Here is a 10,601-nt window from a genome sequence, read left to right as displayed (position 1 = left end):
GTGAGCATATCCTCAGAGCTGATTTAAAAAGAGAAAGTTGCCATCAAGTGTGGCCTCCTCATGAGCAAGCCCAACCAGATCCACCACCCTGGCAGGCTGGTGTGGTCAGGACACGAGGAATTATCTCCATGTCCATCATAAACAGTTTTAGATGGCATGAAATTTTTCATGCAGGACATCTCCAGTCTGGAGCCCAAGGCAGGAGGGACCAGCCTTCATCCCTGCTTTACACCTCCAAGGGTTTTGCGTCTGTCAAAGGAATATGGTCCCAGGTCCCAAATGCCTCCCTGACCTTGATCACAGATGCTCCTCTCTGTATCCAAGCATCCTGCTGGAGGCTGGGAACCTGGATCCCTGTGGGAATGTGCACTCCCCCCGGGAAACAGCAGGAGCAAAGGCCGCCTGCAATCAGTTGCTAATGCAGTTCCTGGCAACAAGCAGCTGGAAGAGCAGAAACCAGGAGGCCAAAAGCTCTCGGGAAGCCCAGTCCAGCCACCGTGCCAGGCCTTCTTTGCCAAGGATTAATTCAGCCGGAGACTCCAAGAGGAATCCTTTCTCCAATGATTTTTCCCAACGAACATGTTGTATGGATAAAAAGAGGCATCAAAACAACGCTTTGCTTGCTTTCTCTTTTTCAGCCCTGGGTGCTGCCCCTGAATTTGGCTCTCCTGTCCCTGACATTCTGGGGGGATTCCCGTTCATTCCAGGTGCTCCAGGGCTGGGTCCAGATGCTGAGCTCGGCAGAGGCGGTTGGGGCTGGCAGGCAGCCAGGAGCCACTCTTTTATTTCCCTTTCTTTAACACTCCCACCAGTATTTACAGTGTCCCCACAGCAGGACAGCCGGCTGCTCACCTTGGGGACCAGCAAGGACACCCACGTGCCGGCAGGGAGGAGGCCACCAGCCCCTTTTCACCCCTTTGGAGCTCGTGGGAGGTGGCACTGGAGGTGGGATAAGTGCCCTCACCGGTGGCTCATCAGAGGGTTGAGTTGTGTCCGTTCTCAGCTGCGTTCCCTGGATGTTTGTGGAAAGTCCTGGGCTCCCCACCACAGAATGCTGGGCTTGTTTGCACAAGGCATGTTTTCTGGGGAAAGACACTTTTCCCCCCCTGGTTTCCTTCTCCCCGTGGAGGCTGAGGGAGCAGGGAATTTCACCAGGGCACCGAGCCATTGCCAACCCAACCCCACAAGTCTGGGCAGCCCCAGGATGCAGGTGATGGCTCCAGCATGGCTGTGGTTGCAAATATTCCTGGCAGCTGCTGCCAGAGCCCATCTCCCCCTGGCCCCGGTGTCCAGCTTGTCCGTGGGTTCGTGCCAGGATCGATGAAAGTCCACGTTGTCCATTGCAGCACAGGCACCAACAGGATCCAGACACCTCATTCCATCTCCCCATCCCATCCCAAAACCCTTCGGCTCATATCTGGGTTCTGCTCTAGTGGTGCAATGAGGTGACACCAGGGAGTCCCCACACATGGTGCTCCATCACCCAGGCGATGCTGTTCAGCACCTCCTTCCCTTCCACATCTACCAAGACCCATCGCAAGTCCCAAAATGGAGAGCAGGTAATAATCTGTGAGGGTGACATGGCCTTCCAGGGAAAGGAAGGGCCAAGCCCGTCATCCCACATATTCCCGGCATCCCTGGGCTGTTTGTACATCTGCCCTTTCATTCCCAACACGTCCCCCCGGGGTTCCTTGCCTTATTGCTCCTTAATGGCCCTGCGTTTCCTGGTTAATGAGTGCCCGAGCCATCGACCTCTCTGCTCTGGAGCCGGTGCCGCAGGGAGACCCTGTTCCCAGGGCTCCAGCAGCTCCAAGCCTCCGGCCAGGACAATCCAGCTGTCGACCGGAGCACCCCACGCCCGTAAATCCCACTTTTGGGGTTGCTGGAAGCCTCCCCAAACACCCTCCTCCATACAGATGTTCGCCCACGATGCCCAGCCGGGTGTTTGCCGGGCAGACCCCCCCGTGCAGCTGTCGGGCCCCCAGCCCAGCTGTTCTTCTTCCCCCGGCCCCAACCCAGCTGTGCCCCTTCCCCAGCCCCCTGCGGGGCCGTCCCGCAGGTGCGGGGCCGGAGCGGGGCGGAGCGGGGCGGCCCCGGGGCGGAGCGGGACCGGCGGCGGCGGCGGGGTGGCGGGGTGGCCCCGAGCGAGGAGCGCCGCTGGATCCCCGCGCATCCCGCTCCGGTGAGTGCCGGGAACGGGGCAACGGGATCAACAGAACCGGGCAGCATGGGCACCCAGCTGGGTCGGGGTGAACCGGACAGGATGGGGATGGATCGGACAGGATGGGGATGGATCGGACAGGATGGGACCCCTACAGGGTCAGACCCAACCGGACAGGATGGGACCCAGCTGGGTCAGAGTGAACTGGGCAAATGGGGACGGACAGGGCAGGATAGGACCAGACAGGGCAGGATAGGATTAGACAGGGCAGAATGGAACCCTGAAGGGTCAGAGTGAACCCGCTGCCCCGCGCATCCTGCTGCCGGTAAGTGCCGCCTACCGGGGCAGGATGAGACCCAGCTGGGTCAGAGTGAACCGGGCAGGATGGGGCTGGACCGGGCAGGATGGGACTCTAAAGGATTTAGTGAACCGGGCAGGACGGGACTGGACCGGGCAGGACGGGACCTTAAAGGATTAAAGTGAATCGGGCGGGATGGGGCTGTATCGGGCATGATGGGACCTTAAAGGATTAGAGTGAAGCCGCTGCCCCCCAGCGCATCCCCCTGCCGGTAATTGCCGCATGTGGGGTGAGGAGACGGGACAAGCCGAACTGGGGCAGGATGGGACTGGCGTGGGTCAGAGTGAACCGGGCAGGATGGGGCTGGACAGGGCAGGATGGGACCCTAAAAAGTGTCAGAGTGAACCCGCTACCGCCCAGCACATCCTGCTGCCAGTAAGTGCCAGGAACAGGGGGAATGGGATCAACAGAACCGGGGCAGGATAAGACCCAACTGGTTCAGAGTGAACTGAGCAGGATGGGGCTGGACAGGGCAGAGTGGGACCCTACAGAGTGTCAGAGTGAACCCGCTGCCAACCAGCACACTGGGGGGACAGGACAACCCGAACCGGGACAGGATGGGACCCAACTGGTTCAGAGTGAACTGGGCAGGATGGGGCTGGACAGGACAGGATGGGACCCAACTGGTTCAGAGTGAACTGGGCAGGATGGGGCTGGACAGGACAGGATGGGACCCAACTGGTTCAGAGTGAACTGGGCAGGATGAGGCTGGACAGGACAGGGTGGGGCTGGAACCAGTAGAAAGGAACCCAACAGGGTCAGAGTGAACTGGGCAGGATGGGGCTCAACAGGACAGGATGGGACCCGACAGGGGGTCATGGTGAACTGGGCAGGATCAGACCCGCAAGGTTCAGACCGGACTGGGCAGGATAGGTACAAACTGGGCAGGATCAGGCCCAGAGGTGTCAGACAGAACTGGGTCAGGATGAGATCCAAGAATCAGGTCTGGATCTGGTGGGATGAGATCGGGCTGGGCAGGATCAGACCCGAGGGAGTGAGACTGAACCAGTCAGGATGGGACCTGACAGGGCCAAACCAAACTGGGCAGGATGGGGCCAGGTAGCCTGGCCTCTGCCTTTATATATATATATATATATATATGTATATATATTTGTGCATATATACATCCAGAGATATAAATATATTGTATATATGAGCACATCTGCACAGATGTGTGTATAGAAGCATAAATGTATTTGTATATATGTGGATGGAGATCTGTATATACACGAGGGTGAGTCCCTGTGCCCAGAGACACATATTTGTGTATAGAGGGGTGGAAGTTTGTATATATGTGTGTGTGACTGGAGACACATATATTTATATGTATGTACAGAGAAATGCAAGTGTGTGAGGAGCCATATATATGGTTGTCTAGGTACACAGATAAATGTAGAGAGGAGATGGATGTATATTTACGTATAGGGGTGTATATATTATTTATATAGAAAGGTGTATGTGCTTGTGTAAGTGTTTATGCATATGTGGGTGCATAAATATATGAGCCTTTACATATATTATGTATGTGTGGGTTTAGACAAACCCAGCCCTGCCAGCTGAGCCCAGGCCAACTCCTTGCACCTTCCCAGTTCCCAGCAGTTCCCATTTCCAGCAGGGAAATGCTGCCCAGTTGCTCAGAGTTGCTCAGAACAACTGGGATGGTGATTTGTGAGATGGGGCACTAAAGCCTGGAGAGGCAGAGGGGGTCACCCAAGGACAGGGTACTTTGGTGACAGAGTCACCAGTGGGACCATCCTTGTGTCCCATTCCCGACAGTCCATGTTTAGTACCCCAAAATTCCCAATTTGTCCGCACCATTACACCTCCAGGCTTCCCTAATTGGAGATTTCCCTTAAAACAGCCCAGCCTTGGTCCCCACCAAGGAGTCCTGGGGCAGAGGGGGGTATATCCTTGGCCACCTTGGGATCAGCCAGGCAGTGTTTGGGGACAAGGGTGTGGCGGCTTTGGCCAAGGGAACGCACAGAGGTGGAGCATCCCCCCTTCATCCTCGGAAATCTGCTGAGCCGGAGCTTTCGCTTCCTTCCAGCCCAGCTTTGTCCAGCCCTGCCGGGGAGCCACAAACACCCCCCCACACGGTGGGCAGGACAAAGCAAGGGGGAAGGTTTCCAAGGCAGGAAAGCCCCTTCCCTTATCCTATTTGAGGGCAGTAGCCCCTAGGATATTTTCCCACTGTATCCAGCTTGCAGAACCTCCTTCCTGTTAACACAGGGTGTTAATTAAAGCTAATTCCATGGGAGAAGGGCTGGCACGAGATGGTGGGAGGGGGGCAAAGCCAGAGGAAGCTCGAGGCTGCTGAGGAGCAGCAACAAGGATTATTTTTAATCTCTTCCCCATCTGGCCACAGAACAGTCCCACTTCTCTTTCCCAACCCTTGTTCCTCCTCCACAGGCACCTTAAATCCCTGGGATAAGAGTGATCCCATCCTCCAGAGCACCCCAACACCACAGGCGCCCCTTTTTCCCCCTAAAAGTCTCATTTCCCACTGGATTTCGCCAGCACTGTTGCATCAGGGCACCAGGACCACAATCCTATGGATTTGGGAGGCGCCAACCCCTCTCTCCCCAGGGGCTGGCAAGGATACCTCTGAGGGTTTTTCGGGGTGAGAAAAGGGATTTTTGGGATAATTCACCCGGCCAATGATGAGCTGTGCCCATATGTAGGAGTGTCCATGGGGGGGGGGGTATGTGTAGGGGGCCATGTGATGCCCACAGCGCCATTCCATGCAGCCCAGTGCCCACCCTGCCATGCCATGCCATGCCCATGGTGCTCTTCTGTGCAGGGCAATTCCCACCCTGCCTTGCCATGCCATGTGACACCCACAGTGTAAATCCATGTGGCACAGTGCCTGCCTTCCTGTGCCACGCAGCGTGATGCCCATGGTGCTGTTCCATGCAGGGTAGTGCCCGTCCTGCTGTGCCAGGTGATGCCCACAGTGCAAATCCATGTGGCACAGCACCCAGTCTGCCGTGCCATACCATGCAATGCCCACCCTGCCATGCCATGCCCACAGTGCCATTCCACGCAGCCCAGTGCCCACCCTGCCGTGCCATGTGATGCCCATGGTACTGTTCCATGCAGGGCAATTCCCACCCTGTCATGCCATGCCATGCCATGCCATGCAGTGCAGTGCCGTGTGGAGCCCAGGGTGCTGTGCCACGCAATGCCCATGCTGCCACCCCGATTCTGTTTCCGTTTCCCCACAGAGTTGCTGTTGGCTGGAAAGGGGAAGCACTCCTTGTTCCGCAGGGCAAGTGCAGCTCCCCAGGGGCACAGACCTGCCCTGTGTCAGGCACAGCAACAGGTTCCAGCACCTCGTGGTGCCCACTGGCACCCTGTGGCACCCTGGCAGGTAGGATGCTCTCCCAGGTGCACCAAAGACCCCTTTGCCAGCCACCTTGACCCCACGTCCTCGGGGGTGGAGCACACAGGCTGGCAGAGGCTCCTGTGGGTGCTGGGTGGGTGCTGCCCCAACCTGGGGTCCTGAGGGGGGTTTGGGGAGTCCCGAGGGAGGTTTATGGGACTCAGGGGATAGGGAATGCCACAGCCTCGCAGCGCTTATTGGCTCGGAGGTGGCAGAGCTGGGTGCTGGGACTGCCCAGAGCTGGGGTGACAATGGGGTGGCAGAGGGGCTCAGCGGGGCACAGTGGGGTTCTGGGGTGCCAGAGGAACTCAGTGGGATGTCAGGGCGCTCAGTAAGGTGTGAGGGGCTCAATGGGGGTGCAGGGGCACTCAGTGGGGTACTGCAGACAGGAGGCATGTGCGGCATCCACAGGCCCAGAGCACCCCCAGAACTGTGTCCCCAACGCTGTCCCCACGCCTGCCCCCCTGGCCAGGCTGTACCGGGCTCCTGGCAGGTGGTATGTCCCAGGATGGGCGGGATGGGTGACGGGCTGTGGGGCTTTGGCACCCCCTGCAGAAGAGCAGGAAGCCGTGCCGGCAGGAACGGCACCTCCTGCCGCAATTACCTCTCCTGGAGCGGGCTGAGGGGAGCGTTGGCCTTGTGCAAACCTTCCTAAGGGGTGTAAATGCCACAGGGAGCCGAGCTGAGATGATGGTGACTGTCCTGTGTGTCACCGGCTCGTGTGTCCCACTCTCTCTCCCTTCACCTTCCTGTTAGACCCCTAAATTCACTCTCGTGGCTTAGAACCATGGAATCACAGCATGATTTGGGTTGGAAGGCACATTAAAGACCATCTTGTTCCATCCCCTGCCATGGGCAGGGACACCTTCCACTAGCCCAGGTTGCTCCAAGCCCCGTCCAGCCTGGCCTTGGACACTTCCAGGGATCCAGGGGCAGCCACAGCTTCTCTGGGCAATCTATGCCAGGGCCTCCCCACCCTCACAGCCAGGAATTCCTTCCCAATATCCCATCTCTCCCTGCCCTCTGGCAGTGGGAAGCCATTCCCTGTGTCCTGTCCCTCCATCCCTTGTCCCCAGTCTCTCTCCAGCTCTCTTGGAGCCCCTTTAGGCCCTGGAAGGGGCTCTCAGGTGTCCCTGGAACCTTCTCTTCTCCAGGTGAACCCCCCCAGCTCTCCCAGCTTCAGAGCAGAGGGGCTCCAGCCCTGGCAGCATTTCCGGGGCCTCCTCTGGACTCTCTCCAGCAGCTCCACATCCTTGTGCTGTTGTTCCCAGGGCTGGAGGCAGCTCTGCAGGAGGGTCTCACCTCAGGGGCAGAGGGGCAGAATCCCCCCCTTTCCCTGCTGGATCAGCCCAGGGCATGGGAGGTTTCTGGATGCCAGAGCACACGGACAGGGCACGTCCAGCTTCTCCTCCCCCAGCACCCCCAAATCCTCCTCAGGGCTGCTCCCCATCCCCTCATCCCCCAGCCTGGGTGGATGGTGGGAGTTGCTCCATCCCACAGAGTCACACATACTGGTGCAGGTTCATCCTGGTGGATGTGACACCACACAGACGAGTCCCCAATTGTCCCCTTTGTCACTCCCAGGTGCTGCCGAGGAGCCGCATCAGCAGAGAGGACACTGACAGGGTGGCACCGCCACCATGGCGAACCTGACGGCCCTGGTGGGCGCCGGGAGGAACTCGTGCACCTTCCACGAGGAGTTCAAGCAGGTACTGCTGCCCCTGGTGTACTCAGTGGTGTTCGTGGTGGGGCTGCCCCTCAACGCCGTGGTCATCGGGCAGATCTGGGTGGCGCGGAAGGCGCTGAGCCGTTCCATGATCTACATGCTCAACCTGGCCATGGCAGACCTGCTCTACGTCTGCTCCCTGCCCCTCCTCATCTACAACTACACCCAAAAGGACTATTGGCCTTTCGGGGACTTCACCTGCAAGTTCGTCCGCTTCCAGTTCTACTCCAACCTCCACGGCAGCATCTTCTTCCTCACCTGCATCAGCGTCCAGCGCTACCTGGGCATCTGCCACCCCCTGGCCTCGTGGCACAAGCGCAAGGGGAAGAAGCTGACGTGGCTGGTGTGTGCCGGGGTGTGGTTCATTGTCGTCGCCCAGTGCCTGCCCACCTTCGTCTTCGCCTCCACGGGCACCCAGCGGAACCGCACGGTGTGCTACGACCTGAGCCCCCCCGACCGCTCGGCCGCCTACTTCCCCTACGGCATCACCCTCACCGTCACCGGCTTCCTGCTGCCCTTCGCCGCCATCCTGGGCTGCTACTGCAGCATGGCCCACATCCTGTGCCAGAAGGACGAGCTCATCGGCCTGGCCGTGCACAAGAGGAAGGACAAGGCCGTGCGCATGGTCATCATCGTGGTCATCGTCTTCTCCATCAGCTTCCTGCCCTTCCACCTCACCAAGACCATCTACCTGATGGTCCGCTCCTCCGACGGCGTGCCCTGTCTGGCCCTGCAGGCCTTTGCCATCGCCTACAAGTGCACCAGGCCCTTCGCCAGCATGAACAGCGTCCTGGACCCCATCCTCTTCTACTTCACCCAGCGCAAGTTCCGCGAGAGCACCCGCTACCTCCTGGACAAGGTGAGCTCCAAGTGGCGCCACGACCATTGCGTCACCTACGGCTCGTAGGGGAGGACAGGGCCACCTCAGTGGCACTATTTTGACTTTTGGCTCCATGGCTTCAGCTGGGGACGTGCTGAAGGGCAGGAGGACGGTGTCTCCCAAGCTTCCAGCACTTTGATCCCATCTCCAGCCCACAGCGGTGCAGTATTAACCCGCCACAGTGTACTCTCCCTGGCTTGGTTGCTCAGTTGGAGCAGCTCAGCACCACATTTGGTGGCCAAGCCACCAATGCAACAAAAATCCACTGGATAGCATGGTGAGACCACACTGGACACAGACCCTGGCTCAGGATGAGCTGCTGGGGGACAACTTCTCTCCCTACTCAAAGAGAAATTCCCTGGTGGGGAGGTGAAAAGGAGACACCCTTTCCCAGGCTGGGGAGGGTTTAGCTCAGCTTGTTACTTGTCTGGGAGACATGGCCCCACGTGTTTCTCCAGCTCAAGATCATGTTTCCTGGACATCCCCAAACCCCAGTCCCCAGAATGGGGCCACACCAGGAAGAGATGGGAACCCACTGGTACCATTGGTGCTGCCAAATGGTGGCAGAACATCCCTGGCCAAACTGGGAACTGGGAAAGGGTAACTGGGACACTCAGGCTGGGTTTTCCACCCAAGCCATGACCATGGGCTGGGTCAGACACAAGCCAGCAACTTTGTCACCTGCCTGAGTACCTTCAGCATCATCTGAGTCCAGCTCCCTGCTTAGCCCAGCACCCCAAACCTGGCCCATCCTGGTGTCTGTGGTGCCCTGCTGTCACCTCCTAACCAGGACCCACCAAAATCAGAGCCAGCACACCTGGACACAATGCCTGGAGTTGGGAACCCCATTGTCACCGAGCTCCTCAGTGTCCTCACCATGTCACTGCATGTCCCACTGTTGGTGTGGCCCACACTGGACTGGGGATTGAGCTTTGCTCCCACAGCCTCTGGATGCTGCTCCCTCCCAGCAAGGAGGGATTGGTGAGGTGACACCCCGCTAATTGCTCTGCCAGTCTCCTTTAACATGTAGGATGTATAGAAGGCTCCCCCTCTCCTCGCTGCCTGGGCACACCCACTGTATGTGCATACAGAGAATACATGTGAGCAGGGCGAGGGCTGAGCCCAGCACAGGCTCCACCTGAGCACAGCATGTGTATCTATAAGTGTATGTGTGTATATAGAGTATAAATACAGATACATATAGAGAGAGAACTGCGTTTTTCACTGGTTGTCATAATCACATCTGAGTCGATTTAAGCAATTTGCTTCAAATCTCCAGGGATGAACATCCCTCCAGCTTGGCTGCCTACACCTGACCAAGGGCACAACTCCAACCTCACTTGCTCCCTGCAGGTACCTGGTGTCCTCCTCGGGTACTTGGCCACCCAGGGACCTCCCCAGCATCCAGTGGGGGTGGTCCCAGTGTGTCTCCTTACTGTCACGAGGATGAGGAGGGTGCCCAGAGTGGTCACAGGCTCTTGGATGACGCTCAAAGATCTCAGCATCACTTGGGCTGGGATGGAGGGGGATCCTGTGCCGCTGTTGGCTCAAACCACCCGGTTTTGTAGGAGCGGTGGCCGTGTCCCGATGGGGAGGACATTGACTTTGGGTTGGGGCACGGGGTGCGATGGAGGAGGCAAAGGCAGCTCCGTGCTGCCAAAATCCCCTCCGATGCATTTTTGGGGTCTTGCAGTGCAAAGGCAAAACGCCTGGGAGCTGCGAGAGCGGCGGGGTGGGACAACTCCGGCCTGGTGTTCCCAGACAAAAGGGAGGGGACAGGGTGGGAGGTGCCCGGCCACGCCACCCGGACCCAGGAGAGGGCGCAAAATATTTAGATTTGGAGAAACACAGTCGGGTCTGTAGGTTCCCAGCCGGGTCTGTGGGCACCTACCCGGCACCAGGGAGGGAGGGAAGAAGGAGCCCTGCTCCATCACAGCGCCCCGTGCCTGGATTGCACCCGTGGGATGATGTGGGAAGACTAAATTTAACCACAATAAAGCTCTGAGGGGGGAAAAAAATGAAGCAGCTTTCAAAAAGTCTGGTAGTGGCTGCAGGGAACTGGTGGTGGCTGCAGGGACTGCGTGGGCTCAGGCC

General features: G+C 58.4%; 1 protein-coding gene across 1 annotated transcript; it reads left to right on the top strand.

The window, feature by feature from the left end:
• Positions 1 to 2,131: 2,131 nt before the first annotated feature.
• P2RY6 (pyrimidinergic receptor P2Y6) lies at positions 2,132 to 9,722 on the top strand. Its single transcript, XM_032679351.1, has 2 exons — positions 2,132 to 2,182; positions 7,486 to 9,722. The coding sequence occupies exon 2, from the start codon at positions 7,542 to 7,544 to the stop codon at positions 8,532 to 8,534; it is 993 nt and encodes a 330-aa protein (XP_032535242.1). The 5' UTR covers positions 2,132 to 2,182; positions 7,486 to 7,541; the 3' UTR covers positions 8,535 to 9,722.
• The last annotated feature ends 879 nt before the right edge of the window (positions 9,723 to 10,601 follow it).

Source organism: Chiroxiphia lanceolata, chromosome 2, assembly GCF_009829145.1.
Source record: "Chiroxiphia lanceolata isolate bChiLan1 chromosome 2, bChiLan1.pri, whole genome shotgun sequence".
Classification (NCBI taxonomy): domain Eukaryota; kingdom Metazoa; phylum Chordata; class Aves; order Passeriformes; family Pipridae; genus Chiroxiphia; species Chiroxiphia lanceolata.
Note: the sequence above shows the minus strand (reverse complement) of the source record. Positions and strands in the feature narration are given on the sequence as shown.

Excerpts from the sequence above, each read along its gene's own strand:
- P2RY6 (XM_032679351.1), top strand. The coding sequence starts at position 7,542 with ATGGCGAACCTGACGGCCCTGGTGGGCGCCGGGAGGAACTCGTGCACC.